This window comes from Gossypium hirsutum, chromosome A09, assembly GCF_007990345.1.
Source record: "Gossypium hirsutum isolate 1008001.06 chromosome A09, Gossypium_hirsutum_v2.1, whole genome shotgun sequence".
NCBI classification, from domain to species: Eukaryota; Viridiplantae; Streptophyta; class Magnoliopsida; order Malvales; family Malvaceae; genus Gossypium; species Gossypium hirsutum.
In genome coordinates this window covers 57,017,346-57,035,230 of record NC_053432.1, presented here as the reverse complement: position 1 = coordinate 57,035,230, position 17,885 = coordinate 57,017,346, and the positions used below count along the sequence as shown (strand labels likewise).

General features: G+C 33.6%; 2 protein-coding genes across 5 annotated transcripts; one reads left to right on the top strand and one right to left on the bottom strand.

Moving 5' to 3' along the window:
• The first annotated feature begins 2,376 nt into the window (after window positions 1–2,376).
• Window positions 2,377–8,814, top strand: LOC107888950 (dihydrolipoyl dehydrogenase 2, chloroplastic). 4 transcript variants are annotated; one of them, XM_016813224.2, is made up of 15 exons: window positions 2,377–2,876; window positions 3,642–3,788; window positions 4,208–4,342; window positions 4,431–4,548; window positions 5,135–5,259; window positions 5,748–5,873; window positions 5,956–6,036; window positions 6,286–6,348; window positions 6,434–6,508; window positions 6,585–6,663; window positions 6,754–6,854; window positions 7,266–7,379; window positions 7,761–7,874; window positions 7,988–8,059; window positions 8,401–8,814. In XM_016813224.2, the coding sequence occupies exons 1-15, from the start codon at window positions 2,580–2,582 to the stop codon at window positions 8,452–8,454; spliced, it is 1,701 nt and encodes a 566-aa protein (XP_016668713.1). In that variant the 5' UTR covers window positions 2,377–2,579; the 3' UTR covers window positions 8,455–8,814. The 4 variants fall into 4 exon arrangements, with proteins under 4 accessions (XP_016668713.1, XP_016668714.1, XP_016668715.1 ...); XM_016813225.2 differs by having other exon boundaries at window positions 2,393–2,876; window positions 8,273–8,814; XM_016813226.2 differs by lacking the exon at window positions 5,748–5,873 and having other exon boundaries at window positions 2,393–2,876.
• Window positions 8,815–10,669: 1,855 nt separating this feature from the next.
• Window positions 10,670–17,651, bottom strand: LOC107888949 (calmodulin-binding transcription activator 5). Its single transcript, XM_016813223.2, has 14 exons — window positions 17,467–17,651; window positions 17,204–17,313; window positions 16,450–16,575; window positions 15,788–15,903; window positions 15,162–15,250; window positions 14,954–14,999; window positions 14,715–14,832; window positions 14,455–14,574; window positions 14,318–14,376; window positions 13,533–13,928; window positions 12,693–13,390; window positions 11,754–12,300; window positions 11,311–11,619; window positions 10,670–11,231 (listed from the first exon to the last, which is right to left on the bottom strand). Exons 2-14 carry the CDS (start codon window positions 17,265–17,267, stop codon window positions 11,184–11,186), a joined length of 2,736 nt encoding a protein of 911 aa, XP_016668712.2. The 5' UTR covers window positions 17,268–17,313; window positions 17,467–17,651; the 3' UTR covers window positions 10,670–11,183.
• Window positions 17,652–17,885: the final 234 nt, after the last annotated feature.

The following is a 17,885-nucleotide window of genomic DNA, read 5'->3' as shown; positions in this document are numbered from 1 at the left end:
CAAGATCGAATTCTCTAAGTCATATATGACTAAAGGCTGTTTAGAAAGGGTTTCAAGAAATCTAAAATTTGCTAAAATAATAGTAAAAATTATTGAAAATAACAGCCCCCTTTTGAGGGACCTAGGAGCGGTGCTCTCTCCACCATAGGCAGCCATTTGGGTGGTTTTGGGCCTCAATAAGATTGGGTTTTAAAAGCTGGAAATTCATCGTTTAAATCCTTAAAAATATTTAAAATTTCATATATGGAAATATGAATATTTTATCGAAAAATCCGTCAAGAAAACAAAAGAAAAATGACACTTACTCTAGCTAGAAAGAAGTGACGACAATGGTGTCCTTTGGACAAAAATGGAGACCGATTTTAGGTGCTAATAGTTGCATATTTAAGGCCAGAAAAATATATAAAAATGTTAGCAAATGGGAGGAGGGGGATTGTGCAAAAACCTGTTGCAAAAGGAAGAAAAAATAGGTGATGAAGCTTGGTGATTTGGGCGACGACACACAAAGGAAAAGAAGAGAAAAATTGAAGAGAAGAAAAAGAGAGGAAGAGGGAGGGCAGATAGGGCTGAAAGAATTGATTAAAAGCTGAAAAAATATATAAGTGTTGTCATTAATGAATCAAATGTATTAATGTATAGATCAAGAATCAAATCAACTATTAGATAACAGAGGAAAATGAAAGATTACAGATTGATCATTGGTGTTTAATTTTTACTACTGTACTAGGTAAATTCATATGGTGTTGCTATGTTTAATTATGAAATATTTGAATGGGAATTTATAAAGAAAATTTCAGTAAACTGGTATGATAAAAAAGAGAAAAAGTTTTAAATGGTAAAAGGAAAGTTTGGTTATATGTGTGTTGCCCAAATGAACAAATGATACAATTGGCATGCCAATAGGGGTATTTGTGTGTTGTACGAGATAAAGGGAGATGTGAAAAAGATGAAGAAAGTTTATTGAAGCTTTTTGGAATCTTGTATTTGTTGCGGATTTCCAATTTAATCTTTTCAGAGATTCTGGCGTGTTATCGGGGGAGAATATTCAACCTACAAGCTTTGCACTATGTGCATCTAGCGTGTTATTGGTTGGAAAGCTCTTATGAGCAATCTGAAGTGTTATTGGGGGAGAATATTCAACCTATGGGCTTTGCACTATGTGCGTATGGCATGCTATCAGTTGGAAAGCTCTTATAAGCAATTCGGCGTGTTATTGAGAGAGATTATTTAGTCTATGGGCTTTGCACTATGTGCATCTGACATGTTATCGGTTGGAAAGCTCTTATGAGCAAATTGACGTATTATTGAATAGTTACTCGCATATTCCTTTCTGTTTATATTGATTCATCAAGCTGAATGTTTCTAGAATAGAAATTTTGATGGTATGATTTATATGAATTGAAATAAGGTATAAATGAGTAATGAAATGGTTGGGATACATTATATATTGGAATACGATATTTTCACCTTGTATATGTGGAATGTGTTGGCAAGATAGAGAATGTAGTCAGGTTATACATATATGGACAAATGTTTTGCAAGGTGAGTTTAATGTTTTAAACTTACGAACTTACTAAGCATATTTAGTGCTTAGCCCTTTTAATTTTTCTCTTCTTGTAGAGATTTTGGCAGAACTTGACAGGTGGATTGATCCACAACTCACACTATCCAGCTCTGTTTTGATAGAATTATTTTAACTCTACGCTGGGTCTAGTGACATGTATATACGGTCTACTCAGTAAAATTGAAAATGAACTGAATGATGATGTATTAAATGTTTTGTGTATACATATGTACTCTTTCGTGATGCTTGTTCAATGTTGGCGTAGACAATTAGTACGCTTGAAATGGAAATACCTGCATATGTTAAATAGGTTAACTCATTTTGGGCAATTGGCGGACTTATAAATGTAGATTGTTTGGGTGAATAATAATAATGTAATAAGAACGTGCAGCGAATAATCATTTGGTGGATAAACTTTGGGCAGACATCTTCTAACGGACCACCTTGACGCGTTTCACTTAAAAAATTATTTTTTGAGTAGAATTATAAAATAGAACATTTGTTTAAAACTTGAAGGAGCGTAATAGTACATGAATTAGTAAAAAAAATTTAAATTTTGAAAATTCTTTTGTTAGGATATTTTGTGATTTGATTATTATAAGCTAAGTTATGCTATGAAAAACATGTTTCATATTGTCTTATTTATAATATCTTTATTCATTTTCATCCCTTAACTAAATTTTTTTTATAATTTAATCATTAAACTCAACTATTAAAAAATTCCTTCAAGTCTCAAAGCTAAGAAAAAAAACTTCCACAACATCGTTTACCCAAAACTTTATCAGCATAAGTTATAAATCATTTTTTGTAGTTAAATTGGAGTAATGTAGGATCAATAAACAATAGGCTTGGGTAACTATGCTATCCCTATCCCTCTCACTCCAACAGACGTACTTGTCAAAGCAAAACCACGCCCTTTCCCTTTCCCTTTCCCTCTCTTCCTATATCTCTCATTCACACTGTCTCTCCCATTTTCTTGCTTGCCAAACAGAAGACAAGAAAAAAGCAATAAAGCATGCATTCCACTTTATCTTTCTCTCGAGCTACCACTGTTCCTACAACTAATTACGCCTTCCATTCTCAATCTCCCATCAATCTCCGCTTCTGTGGGCTCAGAAGGGAAGCTTTCGGGATTTCTATTTTGACTCGGTCGAGTTCTGGTCGAGTTCGACTCTCGACTCGTGGACGTTCCAAGAGAATCTCTGCTTCAACTGGAAACAATGGAACTCCTCCAAAATCGTTTGATTATGATTTGATTATCATCGGCGCCGGCGTCGGTGGCCATGGAGCTGCATTGCATGCTGTCGAGAAGGTCATTTTTATTTTATTATTTTTTTCCACTCAATTTTGACGTTATTTATCTTTATCTTTTAACTGAAACTGAAAATCTTTACGTCTTTTTCACTCAATTTTGATGCTATTTTCTTTATCTTTTATCTGTACTGAAAATCTTTATTTTTTTCCACAAAATTTTGACGCTATTTAGCTTTATCTTTGAGCTGAAAATCTGAAACTGTAAATCTTAATGTACTTTTAACTAAAATTTGACTCTATTTAGCTTTATCTTTTTAGCTGAAACTGAAAACCGTTTTGTTTTTTCACTCAATTTTGACGCTATTAAGCTTTACCTTTTAGCTGAAACTGAAAATCATTATGTTTTTTTTCACTCATTTTTTACGCTATTTAGTTTATGTTTTATCTGAAACTGAAAATTTTTATGTTTTTCACTTGGTTTTGATGCTATTCAGCTCTATCTTCTAGCTGAAACTTAATTTCATTATGTTTTTTTCACTCAGTTTGACGCTATATCGCTTTATCTTTTAGCTGAAAGCCTGAAACTTACTTCCTTTCTCTCAGTGGCCTTTTACCTGGTTGTTTAGCAGAACTTCTTTGGAAATGTAATTATTTATAGACAAACCTCTGTAATTTTTCAGTTGTTTATATTTGTTTTTCCTGCTATAAGTGAAGATCAATGGTGCATTGATAGTTGATTGCTGTTTTTCCTATTTTTCATGCAATTAATACTTATAATTTGATTCCTGCTTTAATTTTTCTTGTCATGCTCTGGTAATTGCAGGGTTTGAAAACTGCTATTATTGAAGGCGATGTAGTGGGAGGAACGTGTGTTAACCGAGGTTGTGTTCCTTCGAAAGCTCTCTTGGCTGTTAGTGGTAGGATGCGTGAACTTCAAAGTGAGCATCACATGAAAGCTTTGGGCTTACAGGTAATAATAAGATTGAATTGTTATGATTGCTTGTTTGAGACTTAAGCTGAGGCACACGACTTCTATGTTAGTGAGTATTGGACAACGGTATGTGCCCAACAAGGATATGGTCAGATTTTTTCTAAATTTTTTCATGTATTTGGAGGATCATTGGAGGTGATTTCCCCATATTGTTGTGTTGAGCTCGTGTCAGAAATGAGTGCTTCAAGAAAATTGAAGGGTTGGAGCAAGATAGCATGTCATTGTTTCAAAATATATCAGTATTTGCATTTAAACTGACATGCATTTATGCTCCTAACTGAAAAAAAATGTTGATACTCTCCTAATTTTAATTTGAGCTTCAGTTTATGAGCTGAGTTCAGCATCTGTCATCCTCTGATTATTTCCTTCTGTGCTGTTCTTCATGTTACATATGGTAGGTTTCTGCTGCTGGATACGACAGACAGGGAGTTGCTGGCCATGCAAATAATCTTGCTTCAGAAATTCGAAGCAATTTGACTAACTCAATGAAGGCGCTTGGGGTAGACATTTTAACTGGTTTTGGTACTATTGTGGTAAGCCTAACATACTTTATGTAATAAAATCCATATTCTATAGGTTTTATCATCTCAAGTATCCTTAATTTTCTGTATGTGTATTTAGGGTCCCCAAAAAGTGAAATATGGGAAGGTTGGTTTCACTGACAACGTAGTAACTGCGAAAGATATCATCATTGCTACTGGTTCCGTCCCTTTTGTTCCCAAGGGCATTGAAGTTGATGGTATAGTTTTTGTCTTTGAGATCTTGGTTTTCCATTAAAATTCTAAGGCAGCATAGGCATTTAATGCCATTACTACACTACCCATGATACATCAGATATTGTCTATCTTCGTCCTCTTTTACGTTTTAATCACTATCTGGGACAACATGCATGAGATTTTTGAGTGGTCATATGTTATGTAACAAGAACACATGCATCAGTTCAACCGAGTGAAATGTGGGAACAAAAGTTTGGATAACAATTTCCTAGTTATTCAAGTGCTGCCGAATCAATGGGAATTCTGCATCTGCTACATATAGACGATATGGCCTGAAAACTGGAACTCTAATCCTAGTCTTCCGTAGATTTTATGGGAACTGATCACAGGGTTAAATTTTATTAACAAATAATTTATATCTGTCAACTAGCAACCTGACAGAAATTTGCTTCAGGAGAAACTTGTGGACTTTAACTTTTAGAGAAGGATGCATGAGTTGCATGGATGTAATATTCTGTGTTGTTATTGTTATAGTGTTCTTTCCTCTTCTTTTTTTTTTTTTTTCCTGTCTCTCTCTCTCATTCTCTAATTATTAATCATAACCTGCAGGGAAGACTGTTATTACTAGTGACCATGCCTTGAAATTGGAGTTTGTTCCTGATTGGATTGCGATCGTAGGAAGTGGTTATATTGGTCTTGAATTTAGTGATGTATACACTGCACTTGGCAGTGAGGTGACACCTCATTCTTTTCTTTTTTTACCTTTGTACATTTTTTATGAAATGAATACAGGAATCTCTTTGAGGATTAAAGGACTGTACATTTACGATATGCTTTAGATTTTATGTGTCTTTCACCTGAAATCTATAAGTCTTCGAGATGAAGATTGCATTGAAGTTATGCTTCTCTACTCTAGGATTAATCTATGCTGTCATTGAAACTCCAAGCTGGGAGGATCTCTACTCTTTGCCGACTTCTATTGTGTACAAAATGACTGCGAGCTAACTTAGACCGCATAAAGCATTTCCATATATCTATATTGATATATTCTCTTTGATCCAATTCATACATGGAAAAATAACCATTTACCACGGGATTTAGTCACTGAAATCTCTATTTGCCTTTTGTTATTGTTTATCCCTATTACAAAGTTATAGCATAATTTAAATGCCCCAAAGTCTTTTTTTTAACACAACAAAGCTTATATAAATGGTGTGTTCAGGTTACTTTTATTGAAGCTCTAGATCAACTTATGCCCGGGTTTGATCCTGAGATTAGTAAGTTGGCCCAAAGGGTTCTGATCAACCCAAGGAAAATTGACTACCATACCGGAGTGTTTGCAACCAAGGCATTCTACTGTTTAAATCTTTGTGCATTCTAGCTGGCTGTTCAATAAATGGATATTGATTACTTTCTTGTTATTTATATAGATCACTCCTGCAAGGGATGGAAAGCCTGTTATTATTGAGCTTACTGACGCCAAGACTAAGGAACACAAAGACACTTTGGAGGTATGTGCATATGTTCTTTTGTGTGGAATTCTTGGAATATGCCTTTTCTGTTTGGTAGTTATGGCAGCATATTTTCTTTATAGACAATGTTATCATGTACTGAATTTTCTGCCATATGATGCTTTTCCTGATGTCAAATCTATATCCCTGTTATCTTCTATTTGCTTTTCCCATTTGTTAGTTGTGGCTCTGCTTGATTGAGGTCAATGGTATCTGTTTGAGTGACCCTTTTTCTGTCATTTGCTACAGGTAGATGCAGCCTTGATTGCTACTGGAAGGGCTCCATTCACTAATGGTCTCGGCTTGGAGAATGTATGTCTTCATGGATATCATAGGATTATATGAGATTGTTCATTAAAAGGAAATGGATTTAAATTTATGTATTCCTTTTGATCAGATTAATGTAGTGACACAAAGGGGTTTCGTTCCTGTTGATGAGAGAATGCGAGTAATTGATGCAAATGGGAATCTGGTATGTTTGAAAAATATTTCTGACTGTATATTTTCCCTTGTTGACTTTCAACAAACATTTAGAGTTCGAATGCTAGGTTCCTCACCTGTACTGCATTGGTGATGCAAATGGTAAAATGATGCTTGCTCATGCAGCAAGTGCACAAGGAATTTCGGGTAAGTGCCTGCTAACTTATTCTTTGCTAATTCGTAGCTGATATTTTCATTTGGATCCATTTTATCTTTTGCTTAAATGTCTTGATGCAGTCGTCGAACAAGTCACTGGAAGAGATCACGTGCTTAATCACCTCAGTGTCCCAGCAGCTTGCTTCACTCACCCTGAAATAAGCATGGTTGGTTTGACAGAGGTGAATACCGACTTGCAAACACCCTCAATTTCTGATTTATTATTAAGTTAAATTGGTTCAGTTTTTCCATTTTAGCATAATATTATTGCCATTGATTGGACCTGACAATGTTGATCATGACATCAACATAGAAAAAATATCTAAAATGGTACATGAAACACGTCACAAAAAGGTATACAAACATAACACAAATATATGAACATGTCAAAATCTATATAACAAAAATTATTAACTTGTCAAATTAAAATATCTTAAACAAGATTATGACACGAGAAATTACACACACGCTAGATGTTACAAAAGTTGCCCCATTTATGTTTTTTTCACCATTTCAGTGCTTTCCTTCATTTACCTAAAATTGTACACATGCTGTAAAATATCTGAAAATTTGACAATGCTATAACTTCACAGCCTCAAGCAAGAGAGAAAGCTGTGAAGGAAGGGTTTGAAATAAGTGTTGCCAAAACAAGTTTCAAGGCTAATACAAAGGCACTGGCAGAAAACGAAGGCGAGGGGCTTGCAAAGGTTATTTCTTGAGACCTTACTTGAACAGTAACTAAATCAATGAACATTTTAAAGATATTAATAGATGATCAATGGGTTGTTTTCATTTCTTTCACATGGCTCTCCATTATACAAAAGGTTATTTCCTAATTTTCACAAAGTGCCGGAAACAAATATTTATCAGTTCTAAAAAATAACTAATTGAAACTTATAAGATATATAGGGCTGAATTCTTAAAATAAAAGTATTGAGGAAAGAAGTTTGATTTCTTTGATAGAGCTAGAATCAACAATGGACTATGGTCTCTTTTCATCCTTTTGTTTGCTTTTGTTTTTCTCTTTTGAACTTCATCTCAATCTGTTGGTATAGTTGCTAAATTTTGCGTAAGTTATTTCCATGCAGTTGATTTACAGACCTGACAATGGAGAGATTCTTGGAGTTCATATTTTTGGCTTGCATGCAGCGGACCTTATCCATGAGGCATCAAATGCCATAGCTTTAGGAACACGAATCCAGGTGGGTCTTGGGTGTGAAAACCAAAATATTTTGGCTTCACACTTCTCTTTCCTGGAAGCTCGGTTAAGCTTTTAAATCATAAATACTTATGAGTGTTTGTTTTCACCATTCAGGACATCAAATTCGCAGTTCACGCACATCCAACATTGTCGGAAGTTCTTGATGAACTATTCAAATCAGCAAAGGTGAGTTTTGGATCCTTCTTACACTGCTCTCAAGAGTTACTGAACTTTTACCTCATAAGATTTTGTGATTATGCACTGACAAGGCATAAACTGTTACTTGGACTTGAGTCCTGAGTGTTGGATAAGGATGTGTCAAATATGGGTATGTTCAAATATTTTGAAGTTTTTCCATATAATGGACGATCCTTGGATTATCATATGCATTGGATACAGGTGTTGGACATGAAAACTTTGAGAAAAATGAAGAGTTAGGGCAGCATAGGGCATAGATATTTGCATTACTCCAAATCAGATGCACAACAAACCTCTCAACATGCAATTTGATTTTATTGGTTGACCAGGTTAAAGCCCCTGCATCAACTAGTAGCCCAATAAGTGAACCAGTTGCCGCATAAGCTTCTCGACGCCTCCGTATATAATTTTTCGAACAACTTTGTATTAGGGAGTATCGAGGAACCTCATTTCCCTTGTTGGCGATAGACATCGACACAGCAGCCAAAGCGGGAGAGGAAATTTTTCATGTTAATCATGGTTGTGCTTATAGTGTTTTAGCAGCTGTGTCTTTGTTTGAGAAGCTGTTGTGATGTGATGATAAATTATATGTTGTAAGTTGCTATTCCTTGTCTCTTGTAGAGAGGCTTTGGAGGCGTTAAAAGTAGGATAAGGAACATCCTTGTTGTCCTTTTGGAACTAGATAATCACATTGGCATTATAAAAATATTGTATAAAGGATAAGAAAGTCTGTTGGAGAAAAATGGATCTATTTGTCTTTAAACATCAAAGTTGGAACTATCATTGGCCGTTATGGTTATTAACCTATTCTTTCTATGCTGAATTAATAAAATTATAGAAAAATTATAAAAATTCAAAAATATTAAACACTCTAACCATTCAAAAATATTATTAAAATGTTAAAAAAAGAAGAATGTATTAAATATATATATTAAAAACTATAAAAAATAATGAAATTTAAATAAATAAATAAAAAGGTGAATCTCAATTTTTCCATCTGTGCTACACAAAGTTGTAATGAAATGTTTTTTTTTATATCTTGATTTTTTTTTTTAATTTTTTTAAAAATATTTTTGATAGTAAACGTCAAATGTTTGATTTTCTGGGGAAGAAAATGGTGACCGAAAAAGGACAGGCAAATCACCGAATAAAAGAAGCCAAAAGCCAAATCTGGGTTCAGTGAATCCAAACCAAACTAGAACCGTTAAATTCTTATTTAGATTAAATAATAATGTTATAAAAAAATTTTAAAAAAATCAAATTACGTGAATTTAAAATAGAAAAATAAAAGTACAACAATTAAATTTTGATGAGATTAAATTTGCCTAAATTGTTCGACGTGTAAGTGATACCTTGACAAAAAGATCTCATGTCTAATATTCTTTTTATTTATTTAAATACCTCAACTATGTCATTTTCTTTTCTATTGATTAAATTAAATTTGATTTTAAGTTTGTTTGGCAATTAAATTAAATAGCAATTTTCTAGTTCATGTTTAATGGTACAAATTATAATTATATATTTACATGATTTATATTTTTAAAAAATAAAAATTATTAATATGATAAAAATAATCCATATGTATTATGTTGGTCTAAAAAGGTCCTAATATGATTACTAATAAAAATAACAAGAAAAATAAACATCATATGCAATTTTATCTAATTATTCTAGTGCATATTTATTGGGTTATTCTCTTTTTAATATTTAACATATGCTTCTTATCATCATCTGTTAGTCTTTAGCTGAATTCAACATCATCTGAATTTAAATCCACCATCATTAATATTATCAAAATCTTCTTCTTCAAAGTATGAAACTCTCAATTCCATCTATGATTGAAGTTGTGAAATATGCAATATGTTAGCATGATCCAACCTTGTTACTAAGGTGATGTTAATAAGAAATTTTTTTTTTAAACAACAAATGTCTTCTCAACCATTCTCTTAAATATCTCCACCTAAAGAGCTTGCAAACTATCTATGATGTTTTTGTTTGACATCATTCTCTTAAATGGTATCATATTTCACGATATTGTGCAAGAAAACCGTTTCTATTTGCACGATTAGTACCAACCTTATAATATTTGGGTTCACAATGCAAAATAATTTGTAATTTTGATTATAAAAAATTGTATGAACTTAATTTAAAAAAAGACTTATGTTAAATTATATCTCTTTTTATAATACTTAAATTAAGTAAAAAAATGTTATAAATTATTCAAAATTTTCATATCGCTTCTTATAAATAATATAAATTTTTATCATAATTTTAGAAAATTATTATTTATAAATAAAAAAACTGTAACATATTTTTTATGAAGGAAGGTAAGGAGTTGTTTGTACTGATTCTAGTACGATATATTGTGGAAATTTATGGGTTATGCTTTGGGCTTAAAGATTTCGACCTTTTGCCAGATTCAATTAAGGTTGAAATTCATCTCATCAGCCACCTTGGCTTTTGATTCCCTATATTTTGCTCTTGTAAATATATTTTTTGGATTTTTCCACCATATCAAAAGCCACGTCGATAAAACATTTTCCATTAAACCGGCTCAAAAGTGAAATCTCAAATAAAAAAACGCAAACATTGAGGACCTTTTTGGTCTAAAATAAACCCGGTTCATCAATTGGAAATCATAATCCAATTATTGTTCTTTTAACAATTTATAAATAATACTTCGACAAACAACCCTAATCTAAGGCCTAGGCCTATTGGGCTGAGTGAAAAACCCAATCTTCCCAAACATATAATGAATTTGTCCCATTAAATAGCAAATTCATTATATCCTGATCAAAATCCATCTATTTCACTTATAATAAGATTTGTTACTTTTAATATACATGCAACCCTGCACTTAGGTCAACATCTTAGTGGGTATAACCATCACAAAATCCAATACCCTAAAACCAAGGTTTCACCTTGGTCCTAAGCTACTTCAACTATTAACTTGTATGTCCTACCATAACCCCAACAAAAACAATTACGGATCCGCAATCACTTACCTCACACTTCAAACTCTTTGAAACAGTTAGAAGGTTACTGGTATACGTCGGTTGCATTTACAAACACATCCTCAATGTCCATGTGATAATCCTGAATGTCTATGTCTTCATGCATCCATGCAGGAAGTAGGGTCCCGGAGGCTTTGATATTCCAACTGCAAAAACAGAATTTTGTAGGTAACTTGATGAACAAAATAGAATCAACCTCTTTCGGGTTACAGACGATTCACTTACCATTGCTTGATCATAAGCCAACTTCATTCTCCGATAGTCTTCTTGTGCTTTCTTTGAGCGAAACATAGCTTGAACTCGAACAACAGCTTTCTCGACGCGTTGTTCAGCTTGTTTTCTGCTGGTTCTGTAGAAGTCTTCTTCAGTGTCACTTTCCGGCCTTTGCTCTGTGACCGTGTCAACTGTGTTAATTTGTAGCCCACGCAAACCTCTTCTCTTTAATCGCCACCGCAGAATTGCTTTCTCAAGCACACCAACTGACCAGGTAATCTTGCGGTACTGCCTCCTTACTAGGAGGCCCCGGAAAGCCGCCTGCATTAGTTTTCATGCAATGTCAATGGTCGAATAATCGTTTCTATTCCAAGCAGTCACGTGTGCGCACACACATACATATCTATACATATACTCATGAATAGAATAGTAAGAAGAAAAGGGAGAATAATTACTTGGATTTTGGTAGCCTGGTGGCGCATATTAAGGAACTCTTTACGAATTTTCCAAGTTCGGAACCTATATTGAATCCGGGCAGCAGCAGCCATCTTTCTTTTGGTCTCAAAGTTGCGAAAGGCATGTTGAATCTTCATAGCTGCAACTATACTTCGTGCTTCATCCTCTGGAGTGGAAGACTCAATTGCTTTAGTTCGTATTTTCAAGGAGTGCGCCCTGAATGCATTCTGAATGCGTGCAGCCGCATCAGCAGCAGTCCTATAAGCTGCTAAACTTTCCTTCAAATATAACTCATCTTCGTTAAGGGTATCAGTGTGTGTTACTTCTGTTCTACTGGTTTTTAGAGAGCCACTAGCATTTCCAGCTACAGCCATTTCATTGAACTGTGCCACGAGAGCCTCTTCGGAAAGATAAGCAGCTAGCCCATCATAACCCTTCAAAGATGCAAGGTCAGCAGCAGTGCAACCATTTGGATTTTGGGTGGTGGGGTCTGTCACCAAATTTGGCTTTGCCCCTGCAGATAAAAGAGCAGCAACCATTTTTTCCCTGGATGGGGATTTTTTGCAATCAGATATACAATTCGAAGCTGTTTCAAGATCAACGAAGGCAAAAGAAAATGAAAAAGAAAAACATAAGTTCAATTTCTGGACAAGAGCATACACCAGCAAACAAATTACAAACAAAAATAGGTTTATGTGGAGACAAAACACTGATTCAACGCCATTAAATTTCATCATACTCCAAAGGAAAGGAACAAAGAAATGCGTTATCAACTAAGATGCGAACTTAAGAACCGCTGACACAGACGCCTTAGGCAGCCTCATTATTATAGCTTAGAACAATAAGAATTACTTAAAGCATTCCAGTTCTCAGAAAATTTGGGACTTAAAATATACGGCAAGCATATAAATGTTAAGAATGACGTAAAACGAACTTGCCTCCCATAAAATGCTGCCCAATGAAGAGCTGTCCATCCACGTTTATCACGAAAATCCAGTGACAAGCCAGACCATGAAAATAGATGAATAGCCCAAGTATACCCAAGGATGGCACATAAATGAAGCACTCCTAGACCTTCAGTATCAAAGTCGGTTATTTTAGAGCCTTCAATTATTCTTTCCAACAGCCAGTCCTTGAGTCTGTTCTTTAAAGCAATTTCAAATAAACCATCTTTTGCTTGTGTAAAAGAAGCTCTATTTTCTTCAATTGACTTGAGCAAATATGTCCAACTATTGGATATGCTAGTAGTCTTTTGAGCAAAAGTCTTAACCTCCTTCAAGGTATTTGGTGAAACTTTACCCGATAAAATGTTAAGGCTCTTGGAAGTAGAGAAGAGCAAATAAGCAAGCCTCATCTGCAATCGGAACTCCTTCCACCTCGACTCATCTTCCACAGGAACTAACGGATCATGTGATAAAGGAACACGATACTCAAAACTAAGAACTTGGCTGATGGGTTTATGGCCGTCAAGACTCATATACAGGTTCACTAGTCCAGGGGAATGTTGCGGTAACACAGAACGATAAACCCCAACTTGAATAATTTCTGCTGGATTACATACATCACCGCATACACAAAACAAATTGGACTTAACAAGATGTTGATAAGCTTGATGAAAGAATCCAGTGACTAAAATCTGCAAATTAATAGATAAACAGTTGTTATTCAAATCAATATTTTCTAGCATCAATTCCATGATCATAAATAATCATTGCAGCAAAAGTGGGGATATTTCTAACAACCCAGAGAGATAGAAAAGAATCTTTTTAAGAAAAAACCTTTGTCTTTTCAGTTGAATAGGCCCACTCATGTGAGACTTCAGTTATGGTAAATATGTGCTCAGGAGAGGTGAAGGAATCTTGAACCGATGAAACTGATGATTCTTGCATAGAGTCACCTGAAACTGGGGATTCAGTGATAGTGTAGTTCATCCACTTTCCAAAACTGTCCTGACCATTTAAACCATCATTGATCAAAAGGTCCAATGGATCACCGGCCCCTGTGGCAATAGAGTCTTTCTGCTGCACATCAGGATTTATTTGGCTACTAGATATTGTATTACAGACAGTCGTTGGGGTGTTGAAGTAAGTATTATTACTCTGAGCAACTGGCTCAACTAAATTAACAAGCATAGAAATTTCCATCGATAAATTATCAGCTGAGATAGGGCCACCCTGCAAAAGTGAAGCAGCTTGGGTGGTTATCAACCATTTGAGCAACCAAATATTAAAAAGGAAAATATTTAAGTGATCTTCACAATAAAAACAAATCGCTAACATGTGAATCTAAAAAAGAGGATAAACAGACAAAGAAAAGATATGAATACTAAAAGAAGCCGAAGCAAATGCTTCGACACATACAAAACCTATATATGTAGGGAAGAAAGTACATATAAGATTAGATGACAAACAATAAAGTATATTTGCCTACAATGACAAGTCAAACAAGTTGTCATTAGGATAAAGAAAGAACCAATTTTATTTTTTTTTAAGAAAAAATTCTTTTCTTAAGAAAGATATAGAAATTTAGAAACTTAAAAGAGCTATGAAAGTGTTCTGCTCACATAATTTAAGAAGCCATTTCCTGCTGTTTGGTTCAATTGCTGAAAGCAAGAATTATTGTCTGCCATCAAAATAGAGTGAGTTAACAATTTAGCAAATGAACAAGGGGTATTGTTTAAAATAGAAACCAATAAGTTACCTCTTCTAGATATAGTTGAGTCATTACTATCATTTGTCACCAGAAGCTCATCCCATTCAAGTGTATTAATCTCATGAAGCCTCATCTCATGATTTCTGACATCAACACTATTACCGGGTTCTGTTCACTTTCCAGGATTGCAATCAATAAGAACATGAAGTATTTATGTATAGCAAAAAACATGATAAACAATGTTATGCTGACAACTTGTTGGCATAACTCAATGTCAATGTCAATATCACCTAGAGGTCCTTTCTCACCTTCATAATATGCATTACCAGCTCCAGAATCAAATTCTTCCATAACATTTAAAGGAGTAGACTGATCAGTTATTGAACTGGAATTTGAATTCCCAGGTGTCGCTGGAGAACCCTGTGACTGTACCACAATCAACAAAGGTCAACCAATAACTGCCTCTAAGGTGTACAAAAATATAAAAGAATGCTTTGCAAGGAGAAAGTGCCTCCAAAATTTCAGTTTTTTTTATCTTAACACCAACCTCCTGTGTTTCACGATAGTGAACAAGAACTATGTGTTCCAGAGACCTGAAGCAAAATAAATAATAATAGATGGTCAGGCTAATCATGATCAGTCTATTAAGATAGACTGAAATTTGAGATAGAGGAGTGAGTTTCATGATTTAATTTTCAACTCAAAATAGGTGGGAAAAAATAGGCAATGTAAAGTTATAGATCTAAGCAACATACTTGTCAAGTAGCCAATAACACCTCCGAACAAAGGTAGGGTTATCTTGGCCATGTGCATAATATACATGAATCCTTTCTTCATTACCAACCTGAAATGTTGAATGAAATAAAATTCCAACGAATTATGTTTTCTCAAAGTAATTATATTTTAGCCAGTCAAAATAACATATAACATAAATTCCCAAGTCATTGGAGATAAAGTAACATCATTCATTTACTGCGAGGACATTAAATTTAAAAAAAAAAAAAAAAGAAGATGCAAGCCAACACATTGTGTGCCCACCAGAAGGTTCTACAAAAGTAAAACTAATCTTGCAAGCCATGAAGGAAAAACTAGCAATAGAATAGTGTAAACCATAGGATAATCTTTAATGCACAAAGAGAACACAGCATGCAGGTTTTCAGTGTATGAAAATAGCAGAATCTTACAATATTTCCCACATTATGTCGTGCATATTTATAAACAATGACAGGAGTAAAAGAAGAGAAAGGACAATTACAAAACCAAAAATTTGAATCTCAAAATTCCAGAGAAATGCAGTTATTCAACTAGCTATAACGACTAACAAACTCCATCAATAACAGGTTGTGCCATTTGCAGGGCTTATAGTACAAGAAAATCTCACTTTTAAGTGTTCATGAGCTTCTTTAACAGTCTTCCCATCCTTTTTCTTTTTCCAGTTATGACCATCTTTTCGGAAGTTTCGGAGCATCTTTCGGTCAAAAAATACAATAGTACCACCTACAACATCAAGAATACAGTTAGTTATTCTATAAGTACACTTGTTTAGTACTTTAAGTATGGAAGTTACACAGGAAACATACTGTTCATTTGAAAGCAAAGTCATAATTTCCTAATGTCTATAGCCAAAAATAACAATAATAATAATTTCCTAAAGCCATAAGTAATACAACAGGACATTCTCTTACAAAATCCTGACTTGTGGCAATCCATTAATACTGCATTAGATTAAACAAATATGCCTATGCTTAGTTGATGCATTTGGTTTTTGCTAATAATGAATAGGAAGCAAAAGACAAATAGCAATAACACCAAGCCTAACTTAACTGACAAAAAAGGAAGTTTATTATTAACTATTGACATAAACTTAGCAGAAATTAACATAACTCGCGGTATGAACTTAAAGAACAGTAAAGCTAAGTCATTTATTTCTTTAAGCAGACCTTTCAGAAATTAAACATAGATTAGCTTGTTGCTTCACTGAAATCAAGAAAAAAAAAAGAAAATGGGAAGGGGAAGGGGGAACTGATTATCATCAGAAGTTACTTTTGGGCAGGTTCACCGGCTTCACGTAGATGGGGAAATACTTGTGGTTGCAAAGTATTGCATGAATTTCATTTGGACGTAGCCATCTAGACTTGGCTTCTTCCATCATAGTTTGAACATCCAAATCTGTCCTCCAAACAGAAAGACGATAAAAACTAAAATTAGCAAAAGAGAAACATACGCTTAACTATGGTATAAAGCATGACATTAACAAATTATTAGGAAAAATTAACAGCACATGAAGCTCAAAGTAACTTAATGCAATAGTTTATAAAATTTTTGTTCATCTAAATTTGTTTTCAAAGCAAATAACCACTTCTCCAGCTTTCAAAGATCAAAAACTCATAAAGAACTTCAACTATTCAAGATATTAAGCCAAAATAAAAGCCAAAAGTTAAGAAATTACTTCCAAAAACTAATAAGTCATATCTCCTTACAATTTACTGAGTGGTCAAGCAAGCTAGTACATACTTCACAGAACAATTCCTAGGTTTGTTTGGTAAATTGAAAAAATTAAGTAATTATTTAAACAGAATATAATTATATTGTTTTGTAACAGTAAATGATGGATTTTGAAAATTATTATAATTTAAATCTATTTTTGACCCATCACTTAATTCAAATATAATATTTTTAAAAACAAAATTGTTCTGCTTATAAATAATACTGCTACGTAACAATACAATTATCAAAGACACGTTGACCAATTTAACTATACAAAAGTGAAATTAACAAAAAAAAGTCCGTACAACACCTGCCAAGGTACGGAAACCGTGAATCTCAGAACCGACGAGCAGGCTCGAACAGCCAACGTCCATAGCCGGAATCAGAGAGAAATTTCAATATAGCAGCTTGTTCCAACAACTGAAACAAAAATGAAAAAAAAAAGAAAGAAAGAAAAACTGAAGTGGAATTCAAGAAAATTCAACGCATATAAAAACAAGATTGTTGAAAGAAAACATAACAATAACGATCAATAAACTAAATAATAATAAAAAACTTAATCCAAAACCTAACCTTGTTTAAATCGAGACTGTTTTTGAGCTTTGAAAAATGGAAGCCTGACGAAAATGGAGACGAAGAGAGTGAGCTGATCAGAAAATTATTAAAAAATGGGAAAAACCTCCATTATTTTGCTGCAAAAATATTTTGGCAGCCTTAGTTTTAGACTGATTAGGTTTTATTTGTTTTTTATTCTCTTTATTTTTATATATTTGTTTTTGTTCTATTTTTGATATGTTGAAAGTAAATATTAAAATTAATTTCAATCATATAATAATTTAATATACAAATAATATTTTTAATTTTAATTTTAACATGTTATCAATACTTTCTCAAAGATTAGTCAAATTAAACTTACTCCAACAATTTGATTACAAATTTTTTACCTTCTTAAGTAGAAGATAAAATCCTTAATTTTTTTTAAATCTAATAAT

Bases quoted from the DNA above. Each gene is read 5' to 3' on its own strand.
- LOC107888949 (XM_016813223.2), bottom strand. From the start codon at position 17,267: ATGGACGTTGGCTGTTCGAGCCTGCTCGTCGGTTCTGAGATTCACGGT. The intron at 15,000-15,161 runs GTATGTTGCTTA...ATTTTGCTTCAG, and splicing joins TGTTATTGGCTACTTGACAA to GTCTCTGGAACACATAGTTC. The intron at 13,929-14,317 runs GTGAGCAGAACA...TCACTTTTGCAG, and splicing joins GAAATGGCTTCTTAAATTAT to GGTGGCCCTATCTCAGCTGA.
- LOC107888950 (XM_016813224.2), top strand. From the start codon at position 2,580: ATGCATTCCACTTTATCTTTCTCTCGAGCTACCACTGTTCCTACAACT. The intron at 7,380-7,760 runs GTTATTTCTTGA...ATTTCCATGCAG, and splicing joins AAGGCGAGGGGCTTGCAAAG to TTGATTTACAGACCTGACAA. The intron at 8,060-8,400 runs GTGAGTTTTGGA...TTGGTTGACCAG, and splicing joins AACTATTCAAATCAGCAAAG to GTTAAAGCCCCTGCATCAAC.